General features: G+C 41.7%; 1 protein-coding gene across 4 annotated transcripts in view; it reads right to left on the bottom strand.

Moving 5' to 3' along the window:
- CAP2 (cyclase associated actin cytoskeleton regulatory protein 2) overlaps positions 1-17,340 on the bottom strand; it is a 67,235-nt gene that overhangs the window by 27,473 nt on the left and 22,422 nt on the right. For all 4 annotated transcript variants that reach the window (XM_071553227.1, XM_071553228.1, XM_071553230.1 and 1 more), the window contains exon 4: positions 9,191-9,268. In XM_071553227.1, the coding sequence (XP_071409328.1) occupies positions 9,191-9,268 (78 nt within the window). The remainder of the gene's footprint in view (positions 1-9,190; positions 9,269-17,340) is intronic.

The raw sequence follows: 17,340 nt of genomic DNA, 5'->3' as shown, positions 1-17,340 counted from the left end.
CCTTGGCATTGTTACAACCAAGTTTTAACCAACTGAGCTAATCCCATTTTATGTATTTTTAAACTAATCTTACATGATTTTGAGGCATGAGATTGTTTACTGAAGGTATTTTATGTTGAGGGGTGGCAACAAATTTCAGACCTCACTATTAGAGAGTTTAAACCAACCTGACCTGCTATGACAAAAACATGGCAAGAGAACAAATACCCTTTTAATTTATGCTAACTGAGGGTGCAACCTTTGGTGTAGGAGCAGTAAAAGAGACTGAGAGCACTTGGGATCAGCAGCCCCTTCATTTTACTCAGCTGCAACCCAAAGAGCATTTCTACCACCTTTATTCCACAGTGTACAATTCTGTTACCTTTCCCTGTCAGCTCAAAACCTCCATCAAACTTACACTGTGTTTTTCAGGGGCTGTTGGAAACATGGAGCTGGTTTGAATCAGGTGTCTCTGTGTGTGTGGGCAGGTAGTGCAGCCCAACAGGAATGATTCTCTGCAGCAAAACAGTTGGTGTTGAGGCCCTGACATTCCCACCCTACACTTTGGGGGGCTCTTCAGGACTAGCTGTAAATTATGGTTTAAGGACACTGTCTGGGAGTGTATCTTCCATTTAACTCCACCAGAAATACACCCATTTTGTACGTCCTAAAGCTGCTCCATAATGCAAATCATGACACTGTAAATGGGGCTAATTGGAAGAAGAAATACAGTCCCAGTGTGAGCTAAAACACTAATGTGGACACAGCCATTATCTCTGCAAAGAGCCTGCTACAGTCCCATCCCACATTTCATCCTTTCAAGGGATGGAAGATGTCATGGATAGACTCTGACACACTCAGTTCTAACAATTTCAAAGGGGAGCATCTGCTCTCAGCTGAGATTTGATTCCCTCTGCTGTAAATGAAGAAGGAGACACCCCAGAGGATTCTTTCCCCCTATTAATAGATGTTACAAGACTATATGTTAGAAGACATTAATAGGTGTGAAGAAATGGACTCTGGAGGTGCTGCCCATTACTGTAAAGAGAGTCTAGAAAGGTCTTACACAACATTCCTACCCTGACAGATAAAGCTGATGGGCAGAATCCCATCCTGTGTCTACAGGAATAAGACACTGGGACCCTCAGTGGTCACCAGCAAGATGCATTTCTGCCATGAGTGGCTATGACTCTAGAACTGATATAGTTTTAGATTAACTGTAATTTCCCATATTTTGCATTTTAAGACTTTAAAATTTAAGTTCATCCTTTTTTTTTTTGTATATATGTGGTTTAAGAAAGGCCTGTATTTTTTCTTGTAGCTGTGGATTCACAATCTGGATAGCATCAATGTTCAGATTAGGCTGATGAATAACCTGTTTGTTAGAGTATAGAGAAAGTGTTGTTTTTTTTTCTAGATGTGAATCCAAGCTAGTTGGTAACTCTGAATGTCACAATATTGAATCTGGGTTCCTCAAATTATTATGGATTTTTTTCATTATTATTTCCATAGCACTATTTTATTATTATTTCTGTACCATCAGCTTTTCTTGGCAGCAAACTGTTCTTTTAGCACTGCCTCTCTTCATCTCTCTTTACAAAGTGTTTCACATTTAGTACCACAGTTTTCCTCTTCAAACTGCAGTACAACCAACGACACCTTAATCCCATATTTCCTCTGCAAGCATTTTCTGCTTGGCAGTAGAGATCATCAGTGAGATTTTTCTCTGAGGTCACTACATTTATGCCCCTCTACTATTCTGGTATTTTCAGGGTTCAAAGCTCTCCTCCTACCTAACTACAGAGAGACATTAATTTATTATGGCCTAGTTTTCTTAGACTGTAAATCTTCAACATAGTGGTATAATAAGTGTTGGATTTGTTGGTCAACAGTACAGGGTTTGCCACTTCAACTCCCTGCTGTGCCACAGCAGGACTATGACACAAGAGAGACAAATCTGCAGAACTGTCTGGTCAGCTTCATCAGCTCAGAAGCTTAGACACATTTGTGTGCTTCCAAAGTGACTTAATTGGTATTTGGCTTTTATTCCTCTTAGATAGCACAAAAATTCTCAATCTGACAGCCAATATCAGCTGTGGCAATTTTGTCCTTTGTGGGAAAAAAACCAAGGAAGACCTAACCATAACCCCACATGACAAATTGCCACTTTAGTCATTTGAGGGTTTATTTTGAAATGTAAACTCAGGGGCAGGGCAAATGGAGAGGAATGTGAAAGACAAATAGCTCCTAACCAGTGGAGAAACCCAGGGCCTGGCACAACCTGCACTCATCAGTTTACAGCAGTGCAGAGTCACACCCAATGCTGTTGGCCAGGGCTCTGGCTGGGTTTTAAAAGCACTAGAACACTCTATGTATTGTTTTCTTACACACTACAGCTCTCTGTGGGCAGTTCTTTCAACAGGGAAGAGTCTTCCTGCTTTAGGCACACAAGTGATCCTTCCCCTGGACTCTGCCTTGGGGAGGCCACACCTTGTTGTGTTCAGTTCTGGGCCCCTCAGTTCAGAAAGGATATTGAGGTGCTGGAGTGAGTCCAGAGAAGAGCAACGAGACTGGTAAAGGGCCTGGAGCACAAGTGCTGTGGGGAGAGGCTGAGGGAGCTGGGGGTGTTCAGCCTGGAGAAGAGGAGGCTCAGAGGTGACCTCAGCACTGTCTGGAACTGCCTGAAGGGAAGTTCTGGCCAGGTGGGGGTTGGTCTCTTCTCCCAGGCACTCAGCAATAGGACAAGGGGGCACGATGGGCTCAAGCTCTGCCAGGGGAAATTGAAGTTGGAGAGCAGAAAAAATTCTTTGCAGAGAGAGTGCTCAGGCATTGGAATGGGCTGCCCAGAGAGGGGGTGGATTCCCCATCCCTGAAGGTTTTTAAGGTGAGCTTGGCCGTGGCACTGAGTGCCATGATCTGGTAAAGGGACTGGAGTTGGACCAAGGGTTGGACTTGATGATCTCGGAGGTCTTTTCCAACCCAATCCATTCTATGATTCTATGATTCTAAGCAACATCCTACACCTGATGAACAGGAACAATTACACCAGTGAACAGCCTTTAACCTTTTGATTGACTGCTCCTCCACCCTGCTCACAGCCCAGTCAGTGGGCCCAGGGCACTCCAGGCAACAACGTTCTGTCGAGCCACAGTTTCTTTGTTCACAACATCTGAGATTAGATGAATCTTTGCTAAGGGCAATTACCTTTCACAGGGATGTTAGATGGTGCAGGTTTCCAGCCTTGGACACCCATGGATTGGCCGTGGCACTGAGTGCCATGATCTGGTAAAGGGACTGGAGTTGGCCCAAGGGTTGGACTTGATGATCTCGGAGGTCTTTTCCAACCCAGTCAATTCTATGATTCTATGGGGTTCACCTGAGGTCTCCCCAGAGACAAACTCTAAGACTACCAGGTTCATTAAGCAGTCCAGGAATCTGCATAACTTTCAGAATTCAGAAATCATTGGTTGTGGTCTGATTTAGACCAGAGTAAAATCAGAAAACAAATAAAAAAGAAAGAACCTGTGAACCAAATGCCTTTCATTCACCTGCACCCTCAGTGCTTTCCCTTTTAGAAGGTCACGTGCTGGCCATAAATCCTGGGAAACAATTGTGTGGTGCAGAGGAAGGAGAGTACTAGTCTGGATTTGTGTTTAGCACAAATAAACACTGTAATAGTTAATGGGAAAGGGAGTGTCCTCTCAGCTTAACTCTGTGAGTCTCACATGGTGCAGTTGGAACATGAACATTGCTACAGGTACTGAAAACTGGCCTGGTAGTTTCAGGACATTATTTTAGGAGTAGCAGAATTCCAATAAAAGTCTGTGGGATCCCCAGAACTGCTTAGCAAGTTTGTCAAATGAGGAGCTGGAGTACACAAGGACACTCAAGGACACAAGTGCAAGGGGTCTTTGGTCACTGGAACCTGAGTCCTGCACAAAATGGGAGCTGCTGGAGAGTCTGTGCCTGGGGGTGTTGGTGTGAACATTCTAGGGACCTGGGAGTTTTGGTAAACACCAGGGAAGAGAGAGAAATGGCACAGGGACACTTACAGAAGTTGACTACAAAAAAACCCACTGAGGTGCTGGAGCGTCGGCAAGAAACATAGTGGAGAATAAATATATAGAGAGAGGAGCAGCTGAGGGAGCTGGGATTGTTTAGCTGGGAGAGAAGGAGACTCAGGGGGCACCTTATCCCTCTCTACAACTACCTGAAAATAGGTTGGGGTGAGGTGGGGACCAGTTTCCACTCCCCAGGTAACAAGTGACAGGACAAAAGTTATGGCCTCAAGTTGTACCAGGGGAGGTTTAGTTTGGACCTTAGGAAAACTTTCTTCTTTGAAAGGGCTGTCAAGCACTGAACAGGCTGCCCAGGGAAGTGGTTGAGTCACCATCCCCTGAGGTACTTAAAAGATGTGTAGATGTGGTGCTTTAAAAGGTGTGTAGATGTGTAGATGTAGGGTCATGGTCAAGGGGGGGAGTTGGCTGTGCCAAGTTTATGACTGGACTTGACGACCTTAAAGGTCTTTTCCAACCTAAACGATTCTGTGATCTGAAAATACAATGACCTTGAGGATGATTAAATGCAGATGAGTGATTTTGAGACAAAATTATGAGATAACAGGTGTCAGGGGCTTAACTGGACCTGCAACCAAATAAGAGTCTGCAGCAGTATCCAAAAATGAGCCTGTGAATGCTGTAAGGGGACTGGAAATTGCTGGCCCATCTCTGGGGCTGTGACCACACACTGCATGCAGTTGTAGCCTTGCTGATAACAGAAATATGTCAACAGTTTGGCAAGATTTCAGAGAACAGAAGCAAGGAAAGGGTTCCCTTCCGAGCTCAGGACTCTCAGGCTCTGTCCATGTCACTCTTGGCACTTTCTGTGAGTTTGGGGCCTGAGGACCTTAAAAGGACTGAACCAAATTCTTCCTTAGGCTATTTCTAGATACAGAGGAGCAGGTTTGCAGCAGTCAGGCAGCTGACAGAAGGCAGCAAAGCTCAGCTCAAACTCCTTTGCATAAGAAAGTAATAAATTAACATGGTGAGAAGCACCTTGCTGTTCATAATTTTGGAAAACAGTAAGGGTCATCCCAGTAAGTATGACAAAAGTAGAGGGGAAATGGAATAGCAAGTCAAGGTAATTAGAAAATAAATCCTGCTAGGATGCAGAATAGGAAGTCCCAGGAGTCCTGTTATTGAAGTACTTTAAAATAGAAGAGAGAAGAATATGAGCAATCCTACGCTGAAAGAGAGCAGGGAACTAAATCTTCATCTTTGATTGCTACATAAGAACACTGAGAATGAGTCCTATATTAAAAGATTTTTGCCACAACTATTCTAATCCTACAACAGATTTTTTTTGTTGGCTATAAAAATAAAAACCAAAGGATTTGTTCTCATGAGTCTAACTTCAAATGCAGTTTCTTGGCTTTCTGTGTGTGTGTGGGGGTGTCCCTTTTCTAGGAAAAAAAGGGAAAACACTCCTTTACCTCTCAGTTTTTTCCACCCCTCTCCTCCCACCTGTGTGCAGAATATGAGTATTTAAGCGAGGTATTCAATTGGAATGTTTGTCTGCACAATGTTAGCAATTAAATCCATGAGCTTTGGCAGTCATATGAACTCAGCATTTTTTTTAATGAGAAATTACGTAATCATTTGTAGTCTGAGCTGCATCTGCCACTGAAATCTGTTTCAGTCCTTCTTACCACGGGTATGCTCATCCTGCATAAGCCTATATTGATTCACAAAAATATTTATCTCATTAACTTGTTCCCAGTATAGGAAAAACGGATCCTTCATGCCCTCAAAGCAACTTTTAAAATGGTTTGAACTTCTCAAGTGGAGTGAAAGAACTCACAAAGAGGAGACAGTACATGAGTCACCATTCACAAAGGATTCAGTGCAGTGACTTTGAGCAGCGACCTCCTATGTGAGTATTTATGGTCATAAATTAAAAATGATTGTTAAACACATAAACTTGCTCAGGAGCACTAATAACTTTAAAAATTATTATACAATTACATAAAAAAAATTCTAACAACAGAATCATATTTGGCTTAGACTGTGGGGAATAGACAGCTCAGATCTAAGCTATTTCAGAAGATTTATGTTAAAACCTGTCTTCTGAATTGCCCAAGCAACATGTAAACATATGGTCTCAAAATAACTTTTTAAACAACTTCTCACAGTTTATACCAATATTCTAATTTATTGTCCCTTCTCCATCTTCTCTGTACTCTCTATACTCTCTTATACTGTTTACAATAGGCATGGGTTTGTTTTAATGTTTGAAGGTCAGCATCAGATAATAATTTCTAATAAGTGGATGAACTGAAAACACCCATCTTGCTGAATGAGCCCGTGTCCAGCAGCCTTGAGCTGGGACACACACAAACAGGAATATCAGCTGGTGGTTTTGTCATGTGATCTCCTCCACTGCACATACAAATATAGAACATGACCATAAAAAGTAACAGAACACGCTCGCTGCGAAGTAATTTATTGCAGTTGATGCTGGATTGGTATGCCAGCTGGAATTACCTTCCTGGCTCCTACTATTTTCACATATACAGATAATAAAGGCTGTGCACTGCAACAGATTCCAAATAAAAACCCATCAGTGTTATTAACAAGAAGAAAACCCTGCAAGAACAACTTTTAGCAAGCTTAGCTGTTTGAAAATGCTTGTTAGCTCAGTGAATTCTAAGGCTCCAACGTTTTCACAGAGAGGAAAACCCACCACTTTTTGTGCAATCTACATTTCCTTCATTGCTGAGCACAAAAGAAATCCAAGGATTATTATACATATAGGAGCTTTTTTTGTTTGAATTCCTTATTCATTAGTTTATAAGCTGCAAGAGCTGAGCTAATTTATTTTTCCAGGGTGTTTTGCCCTCACTCTTTTTTTTTTTAAAGACACCATGTATGACATCCCACCATGACAGGAACTCAGTAAATCCCCTCAGTCTCCACACGGCTGTCTCTGAATGTCTACAAAGCTGCTGTGCCATAATAGCCACTCACTGGCTCATTCACAGCTTTACATTATAAAGCAAACAGTCTAGACAGCTGAATGACAGAATTACTCCCTTTTCTCTTGCATTTAGAGATATGCTGTCATCTTCATTTGCTTTTCTCTACTCTGTGCATTCTGATACACTAATGATCAGCTTTCCTGTTTGGATTCCACACTGACTCTGTGGCTCTGGGCTATAAATACAACCAGAGCCCAGATGACATCAGTCAATAAGGTCCTGGGGAGCAGGGCAGGGGAAGGACCCCAACTTCTGGCTGTTTGTAGGGTATTTGTCCTCATTACCATGAAGATCCCTCTCTGCACTGGGAAAAAAAATGTTTGATTTGTATAGGACAGGCAGCCTTCAATTATTTTCAGGTGTGTCCACAGTATAATTCAACATATCTATGCAAAAAAAGAGAAAAAAGAAGGAACAACAATATGTGTTTGGATGCCTGTAAAAAATGGGCAGCTAACAGTCTTTAAAAAATTTAAGTAACTGGACTGGGATTGTTCTCACTGAGAAAGAAACTTTAGTCTATAATATTAATGGTATTTTAACTTTGGAATGATGTGTGCATACATATTACATGGCATTTCCTCAATGCTAAAAGACAATTCTATGATAGAAATCTATTTTCCTGCCTTCAACAAGCTGCAGAAATCTATGCAAGACTGATAATGTGCAACTAAGACATACAGATACACATGGCCAGCTCTGGAGATGTTTATGACAAGGTTTTTACTATTTGGTGCTTCTCTTGATGCATCTGTAATTGTCATTCTGGATTGCTGCAGAATCTCTTTTGACATCTATACCTTCCTTTTATTTTTGTTTTGCTTTTTTTTTTTCTTTTAGCTTGTTTTGTTGCCATTTTCAATGAAAATTTCTAAACAATTCAATTGAAAAAAATCTCAAAGCCTTGACTTGAGGTGAGAAAGTTGTAAGGGTAAGAGGAGGGAGAAGCCACTGCCATTCTCCCTGGAAAAGCAGAGAGAAAATCCTGCTGATAGCACAGCAACACAGGAGGCCAAACCACGACCCACAGCTTTAATTTGTGCCAGAGCTGGGACAATCCCAACACTTCAGAACATTGCAGGACATTATGGGCCATCAGAAACTCTTCACTGGGGAACATTTTACCCATGAGAATGAAGAGTTTTGTGGGCCACTGGGTCCAGTTGTGTTCCCAGCCAATATAAATGACTGCCTGGGGCCTGCACCAATGGGAATTTTGCCTGTTCTCTCTGAGTCATGACCCACTTTTACTCTCTGAGATCAGGGACAGCTGGAAAAACAACTGACCCCTTCTTGCTTGGAACTCTAAAGTCTCACCTGGAATATCTGTGCCTGGAGTACCCTTGCCACTAAAACATATTGATAATAAAAACTTGTCATTTGTATCTCTAAGAACAACAGAGACATCAAAAAATCAATAATTCATATCATGTGCAGAGAGTTCTGGTTTGAAAATAGGGAGTTTAATGCATTTTGGAGTGGGGAGTTAATGGGAAAAGACAGAACAGAAGGCCATGGAGAGGCTGTGCCAGGGAAGATTTCATCCCTCCAAGAGGGGAGGCTCGAGGGTGGTCTCCCAGAAGGGCTCCAGGATCACTATTCCCAGGAATGATCCAGTGCTATTGGCTCTGTGCCCTCTGGAAACTACAAATGAGACTTTGGAACAACTCCACAGCTTCCCTGAGCTTTTCAGTTCTGAGGGGAGGATTTAAAGAGTTGCCACTAAAACAAGTATATAAATCAATTTGATAAAATTGTTTTTTCCATATTCTTGGCAAAATGCTTTGCCTTCTTTCCAGAACTGGCCTAACCTGGATCTCAGCTTGGAGAATACCAAGTCTACAGGCCAGTGTTGATATTTTTTTCACCTTGACTCCATTGTCTGTCATAGAGCATCCCTGGGAGTAGCAAAAGGCCATTCTATTCCATGGCATTTCCAGTTTCCAGAGAAAAAAGCTGTAAAGTGGAAACTTTCTTTGCTTCCTTTAACAATCTTATTAGTACAAAAAAATGTCCTTAACCCTGAGCCTTGACTTTCTGATCATTACAGTGCTTATAAAAGTGAAAACAAAGCCCTGTATAAAGCACTGTATAAATAAAGAAACAACAGCAAATGCAGGGATTGATAACATACAGGAACAGAGGCTTTTGGAAACTCTGGATCACTTTCCTTACCTCTTGAGGCTCTTGGCATTGAGATGCTAAAACCAGGAAAGCTCTCTGGGCTTGGAAAGCAGCACGAACCATCTCTGCCTGTAACAAAAGGAGAAATATAAATTAACCCTTGGCTGGAACCTCCACTGCCTCTTCTTGGCAGCTCAGAGTCAAGTGTGACAGTTCAAATCTTCCTTGCAGCTTCTCATCTAAATCACAGCAGAGAAATGTGTTACAGTACTGGCTTAGCTATAAATTCTGTTTTACATCTAAGGTTAAGTTCCAAATCTTCCTCAGATAGGAAATAAAATGAGTTGATTCGCAGGCTTTTGGTTATAATATCTAAGATTAGTCACAGGAGGACTTAATTTTAACACTTCAGAGGATGTCTAGGACCCTGAGATGAGCTCAGTTGGTTAAAACTTGGTTGTAATAATGCCAAGGTCATGGGTTCAATCCTCTGTGTTGGCCATTGATCCTTGTGGGTCCCTTCTAACTCAGAATAGTCTGGGATTCTGTGAATTTTAGTGGTGATGCTTATACCCAAATGCATGGTTAGAACTTGTTACCACTGCAAAGGGCAATCTCCAGTCTTTCTGTTGAACTGGAGCTTAGGCTGTAGTGCTATTTAAGAAGAGTTGTTTGGCACATTTGCTGAGGGACTATTCTGTAATTCATTCCTTCCCTCTCATGAGGTAGACTCTAAGAATGATGGCTTGAGACCTCATCACTCTCTACAACTCTCTGAAAGGGTGTTGTAGCCAGGTGGGGATTGGCCTCTTCTCTCAGGCAACCAAGAGTAGGACAAGAGGGCACAGCTTAAGCTCTGCCAGGGAAGGTTTAGGTTGGATATCAGGAAGAAGTTCCTTCCAGAGAGAGTGCTCAGGCATTGGAATGGGCTGCCCAGGGAGGGGGTGGATTCCCCATCCCTGGAGGTTTTTCAACTGAGACTGGACGTGGCACTGAGTGCCATGATCTGGCAAACAAAGTGGGGTTGGACCAAGGGTTGGACTTGATGATCTCGAAGGTCTCTTCCAACCCAACTGATTCTATGATTGTTACTGAAGATTTTGGGGTAATTTTCCCTTACAGAACTTTAGGATTTGGGTATAACCTGTTTATATGCTCCCAGTGCAGATGGGAGGGAAAATCTCTACACTCCTGGGTGTTCCTACTGTTCAGATTTCTGGTCTTTTTTGTTTCTTTGAACCCCGTACATTTTCTCTGCATTCTGAATGATGTGCTTTGATCAGAATCTGAGTTTCAGAATTCCTTATTCCTCATCCAAGTACTATGAGAAAGCATCAGTGGTGCAGAAAAGAACGATTCATAACTACCATATATTGCTAAATAAAGACCAACCCAATCCAAATGCTGTTAAGTTAATCTTACATGAATAGGTACATTTATAATCACTTTGTGAAAGGGTGGGGAAGCTCATGGTGTTTTTCCTTGGGGTTTTTTCAATTTAAAAGGAAAACAAGGAAATTTTATATGCAGGCATATGTGGATGAGATTTAAAATACATAAAAGTCAGGAAATTTGAAGTTGTAGCAAAGTAAAACAGCCAAATTGTGTTTATTCGTTTTAAAATGTGATGGCATGAATAAAACATAATCAGTGCATGGAAGATGGTAAAAGAGACCCAATGTGCACAGTATTTGGAGAGAAGGGGTAATATGGTCTGACAGGCTGAGATTTGGAAGGGTCTAATCATCTCCATAAATAGATCAAGAAATAAATAATAAGGGAAATTGTATGAGCGTGAGACACTTTGATTTTCCAGACAGGGACATAAATACCATAAATAATATCAAGGTTGAGATATTCTTAAACATTTCAGATGACTTTTTGGTACAGAAATTCATAAACCAACAAGGTGTGGGTTATTTTAAGCTCAGGGGTTTGAGTTTGTGTGTCTGTGAGTGAGGAGAACCTTGTAGAACAGCTGAGCAAAAACTGATCTTCCTGAGGAGGAAGTGATGGTGAATGAATTCAGTGCTTCCTTAAATTGCAAGATGGACAAAAATAAATGTATAGCTAAGGCAAAGTTTTAGAAGAGTAAAAGCAGTGAAAGAACATGGTTGGCTTGAGCAGATTAATGGTTTGAATGCAGGAAAGGATGGACTGACATTAAGAATGCAAATAATCTATCCATGCTGGGCAGGAGGGAGAAATTGTAGGAAAGGGGTGGAGTCCCTAAATGGATAAATAACTAAAGCAACATACTAAGAATAGATACAAAACCTCCAAAGAGTGAGAAGAAGCCTTGATTGTAAAGGTGATCTCTTTTTCATGCCTTATAACATATACAAGCAAAGGAATGATGGATAATTGAACTTTACCTTGCACAGAAAAGTACAACAAAGGCATATTTTTTTTTTACCTACTGGAACAATAAAGAAATAAAGCAATGAAGTGAGGCCAGGACATTGATCTGAAGGGTAGGCTGGGTATGTCTTTATTACTCTTGATGTACAGCTTACCTGTTGTTAAATAAATGCTTTTCCCCAATTTCAAGGAACTGTTGGACAAGGAAAATGGCAATAAATTTGAAAGGGAAGTCAAATATATGTAGCTTAGTGTGGCAAAATCATTGGGTCCATATCATCTTTTTTCTAGAGTACTGAGGACACTGGCAGATGGAGGCACAAGGAGAAAAGATTTTAAATATATATCACTTGGAGATGGTAGCAGGTGACAGAACTGTGCAATGATGGATTGGGCAAATATGCCCAAGAAGAAGGAAGGGAAATATATGTCAAGTGATATCATGACTATTAGTTTGACCTCAGCACCATGAACATGTGAACCAGATTTGAAGCAAGTGATTAAAACACACACAGGAAAATTCAAACCCAGAAAAATTACAATGGGATTATCTCTGGTTCAAATCACTGCTTTGTTTCTTAGACAAGGATAATGTGTCAGGTCTGGTATATTCAGATATCATATAAAATTCTTATGGTGGGTTCATACTTTGAGTTGCAATTATACAAATTAAGAATACAATTCTTCAGTTGGATAAGAAGCTGATTAAACAGAGGCAATAACAGGGTATATTACAGGTGGTGTAATTTGAGAGGAGGAAAGTTGCCAGTTGCGTTTCTCAAAGATGAGCTTTAGGAGCAATCAATGTTGTTATTAGTGTCCTAAGAGCAGGAATTAGGTGTGTACTCCTAAAATTCATGGGAAACACAAAGTTAGGAGGTTTTAACACGATCAAGAAGGACTTGCTCATCACTTGAGAAGGGCAAGACTGTGTTGTTGGCACAAGGAATCTGAATTGGGCAAAATTCAGCAGTCCTCCCTGCTGCCCCTGTAAGACAATGCATAATTCTTGGTGTAAACATGGAACTGATTCATTGGAAATGAAGGCAGGAAAATATAAGTGTAAAAGCCAGGAAAGTGACTTTGTGAAAAAAACTTATCCAATTCTACAATGGATGTGTCAAAGTATTTTCAGTGGAGCTACAGAAGGGTTAGTACTGTTGGAGAGAACCTCCCCTGGAATTCTTTGCAAAGCATTAGTCACCTGTGTTAAAAAAGATGAGCTTAAATCAGAACTGATGCACAGACAGCCTGCTTGGATGTTTAGAGCAATGAGTAGATGTCATACAAAGATAGATTTTCAGTTTCACTCGTTTTGCTCAGCAACAGAGGCATGTGAAGACTCTCACAGACAATGCAAATAGTAGACAATGAAGAAAAGGTCTGAAACTGAGTCATGAGAAAACATGGTCTTAAATTTAGAAGATTTCAAACAATCCAAAAAGTGAAGTTCAGAAGGGATCTTCCAAATTCCTATAGAGGCAGCACTACTTTAAGACAGAGTTTTAAATGCTGATCAAAAAGATCATGAACATGAACAAAGAGTCCTTAAATATGGAAAGTTACATTTTTGAACAATGAGGTTTGAAAAATGTGTCTGTTTTTCACTTTGTTGCAGTAAATACATCCATTTGGGGTCACTCATGGAGCCTGAGCCAGAATTTTTTCTCCACTCAGAGTATAAAGTAACAACTGGTTCCCTGCCTGACCACTTCTCTCCCTCTGATGAAGTACAGGAATTTGGTCAGAGCTGGAGACAAGACTGTTGGATGACACACAGTGATGCTCCTAAAGGACTGGCATTCCTTGGGTTTGCCTCATGCACGTGTCTTGCTCATCTGACTGATGTGAAAACTATTGCTGGATGTGGAATCAAGATGCATTTTCCTTCAGACTTGTATCACTCCTCCTCCACTGCTGCAGAGTTTGGCCAAGGCCACCTTCCCAAAATGACTGAGAGCTCTGTCTAAGAAACCTTCTGCTCTCCTGAGGGTACACAAGCCATTGGTAGCAGTCTTTTGAGTTACCTGGTGGCTTTTTGCATTTTGTATTACCCAAAATTTATTACAAGATGTTGGAAACATTAAGTGATTATTGAACTATTTATTGATTGCAAGGTTTGTGCTGTATGCCCAAAATGTATCCAGTCCCAAAGGCTTTTAATTGTGTAGGGCTCAGAGCAGTCACATCTCTCAGCTCTGAACTTAAATCTTTGAATCCAAGGATTGTGCTAACACAGTATTTGCATTTTACAAGAAGATTTTTAGAAAACTTCTGCCACAATTACTTCCTTCTTTCTGCAACAGCATTAAAACAGCTTTCAGAGTTTTGCAGTGCTCCTTTCTGTGCATCCCATCAAAGTAACACAAGAGCTTCTTCTCATTAAGAATGCATTAGTTCAGTCTATCACCATTCCACTTCTTTCTTGCAGTCTTTGAAAGGTGACACTTCATTGCTGCCTCCCCCTGTGGCTGAGCAGACAGCACGACACTTTAGGAGGAGGTGACTCTCATTAGACCCCCATGCCCAGTGAAGACTAATGAGAGAAAATGGAGCAGCTTGTGCAGCTCAGCCAAGAGATTGTCACAGAACAAACCAGCTGAAACTCTTCCAGTTATACTGATTTATAGTAATGAAGCCTGAGTGTCAAAAAAGCACAGGAATCATGAGCAAATTTATCAGAGCAGAGTAGACCACCAAGTCACACACATCTGTCTGCAGACAAAAACGGGCTTATGTTGGAGCAACGTCTGAAAAGTCTGGGTAATCCTTTTGGCATTCTCCAGATTATGCATGGACACAACAATCCTCACACAGATTCCTCAGATGAGGTGAATATTCTGAAGGAAGCAAGTTCCTCAAAGCATTCCCTACTCTGCTTTTAGCAGCTTGTTCCACAGGCTGGAGGAGACGGCCGTGGCTTTGGACTTTTGGAATACCAGGACCATGTGGTGTTCCATTCACCACTTCAATTTTCCCACCAGTTAATTGTGGAATAAGGAACCTTAATCTTTTACCTCATGTATTTGACAGCTGACTCAGGTGACTGATAGGGCTGGAAGAGCTGAATTCTGCCATGTATTCCAGGACATCCCAATTCCCTGCCTGTGGAAACCTGGGGCTGATTACCCTGAGTGACTGCAGTAACAGCATAGAGAGGCCTCTTCTCACTTCAGCCTCCATGAGAAACCACATGTATTTCAAATAACCTTTTCAATAGCAACTGGTTTAACCTTCTCTGTCATAACACAATGCCAGCTTCTGATATTACCCAGAAGTCACTGCTTGAACAAGTGCCAGAGGCTCTGGTAGAGATGTCTGATGGAGACAACACTCCTGACCTGTCTGAAGGAGCAAGAACACAGATTCCATCCAAACCTGCATTGGTTCAGGTGGAGCAGACACAGGTGCACTGCAACTGAAGCTTAAACTACCAGTTTGCTTTGGCAAAGTGCAATTCTCCAGAGCAGATGAGATTTTAGGATCTGTCTCTCTCATTTTAAATGCTCCGTTCAATCTAAGTTGACCATCACTCTGGTATCCAAGCAACAAAAAATATAAATATTATTTACATGACAACAGCTTGGCAAACCACAAGGACAAACAGGCATTTGCATTCAGATCTCAAGTTACATGAAAAATCAGTATTTGAAAAAAAATAATCATAGAATCATAGAATTGATTGGGTTGGAAAAGACCTCCGAGATCACCAAGTCCAACCCTGGGTCCAACTCCAGTCCCTTTACCAGATCATGGCACTCAGTGCCACGGCCAAGCTCAGTTGAAAAACCTCCAGGGATGGGGAATCCACCCCCTCTCTGGGCAGCCCATTCCAATGCCTGAGCACTCCCTCTGCAAAGAATTTTTTTCTCATCTCCAACTTCAATTTCCCCTGGCAGAGCTTGAGCCCATCGTGCCCCCTTGTCCTATTGCTGAGTGCCTGGGAGAAGAGACCAACCCCCACCTGGCCAGAACTTCCCTTCAGGCAGTTCCAGACAGTGCTGAGGTCACCTCTGAGCCTCCTCTTCTCCAGGCTGAACACCCCCAGCTCCCTCAGCCTCTCCCCACAGCACTTGTGCTCCAGTCCCTTCTCCAGCCTCGTTGCTCTTCTCTGGCCCCGCTCCAGCCCCTCAATCTCTTTCCTCAACTGAGGGGTCCAGAACTGAACACAACACTCAAGGTGTGGCCTCCCCAAGGCAGAGTCCAGGGGAAGGGTCACTGCCCTGGGCCTGCTGGCCACACTAGTTTGGATCCAGGCCAGGATCCCATTGGCCTTCTTGGCCACCTGGGCACACTGTTGGCTCCTGTTGAGCTTCCTGTCCCTCAGTCCCCCCAGGTCCCTCTGCCTGGCTGCTCTCCAGCCACTCTGTGCCCAGCCTGGAGCACTGCAGGGGGTTGGGGTGGCCAAAGTGCAGGACCTGCACTTGGCCTTATTGAACTTCATCCCACTGGAATAAAAAAAATAGAAGTAAGAGAAACAAACATAGGACTTCCTAATGAAATTTAGTCATGAAGATTACCCTATTGGCCTTATAATATTAAATTTGTCAAATGTTATTGTATTTAATACCCTCTTTACTCAGAGTCATAGCACTGAAAAGCACAATGTAAATGTCAGAATCCACTGGGCTTCTGTTGTTGGAGAATAATACACATCTGCATATATATACACTTTAACAAAAAAAACCACAGTTTACAAAACAAAACACAGTTCTATGTACATTTTTAATTTCTAAAATATACTGAATAGCTTTATTCTGGAACAAAATTGTAAAAAGGACACAAGGGAAAGGAACTGGGATTTAGTGATCCAGAATTCTAAAGGTGGTTTCTGCAGAAATAATTTTGGGTCCTTTGTGTCTAGCAAAAAACAGTGACAGCAAATGACAACTGCAGATGGAGCCTCCCTGATGTGAGCAAAGAGCTCAGCCTGTCCCTAAAGGGAACAGCATTGCCAGAGGAAGAGAAACAGTTTGTCTTTCACATTCTGCTTTCAAAAGCCTCTTCAAAGCAAAGTGGGGAAGTGGCTGATGGCTCGAAGGGAGAGGAAAGACATGGAAAAAGAATGGAATTTAGGTTAAGGTTGGGGCTGCCACAGAAACTATCCAGGGCAGCTGAAGAGACTGTATTTATTTTGCACAGCTCATTGGCTGATAGAGGTTTCCTAAAACCTGGACCAAGGGCTGAAGAGTCAGTGCCAGTTCTCCAAACAGAGAATTTTTAATACTAGAAAAGGAAGGAAAGAAAAAAACCAACTTTCACTTTTCCCTTAAAGGTCCATGTGGAAAAGGGTTGAAATTCAAGTTAAAATTGAAGTCAGAGGGAAGTTTGACACCGATTTTGATAGAAAAGAAACTGTCTGGGGTCATGTAATATCCCTGTGTCATGTAACTGTCCACAGTGCCAGTCAGTTAGAACTTGTTTGTTGTTTAAGAGTTGCATCTCTAAGTTCATTAACTTTACCTTTTAGTAAGCTTGACTTTGACTTAAGCCACTCAGAGCTCTTACCTCTGGTGGAGCTCAAACCATATTGGTCATAACCATCTTCCAGAGCTAATGAAGTGGATGGAATTGTTTGGGGTAAATTGTTGCTGCCATTTCACTTCTCCACATGGAAAACCAACTGGATGGATGTATTGGAGTAAAGGGATATTTACAGTCACAACAGCTGTTTTACATTAATTACAATATTTTTGCTTTGGGTAAACAGGATCTGCATCTTTTGCACCATAAAAATCTGCCACAGTGTTGCAGAATTTCCTCTAAACTCAGTTTTGAATGACATGAATTTTTCTAATTGATCTCAAGGGACTCTTAATTTTAAAGCCTAATGAATACTA

Source organism: Pithys albifrons, chromosome 4, assembly GCF_047495875.1.
Source record: "Pithys albifrons albifrons isolate INPA30051 chromosome 4, PitAlb_v1, whole genome shotgun sequence".
Classification (NCBI taxonomy): domain Eukaryota; kingdom Metazoa; phylum Chordata; class Aves; order Passeriformes; family Thamnophilidae; genus Pithys; species Pithys albifrons.
The sequence above is the reverse complement of the archived record's forward strand: the minus strand, read 5'-3'. Positions and strand labels throughout refer to the sequence as shown.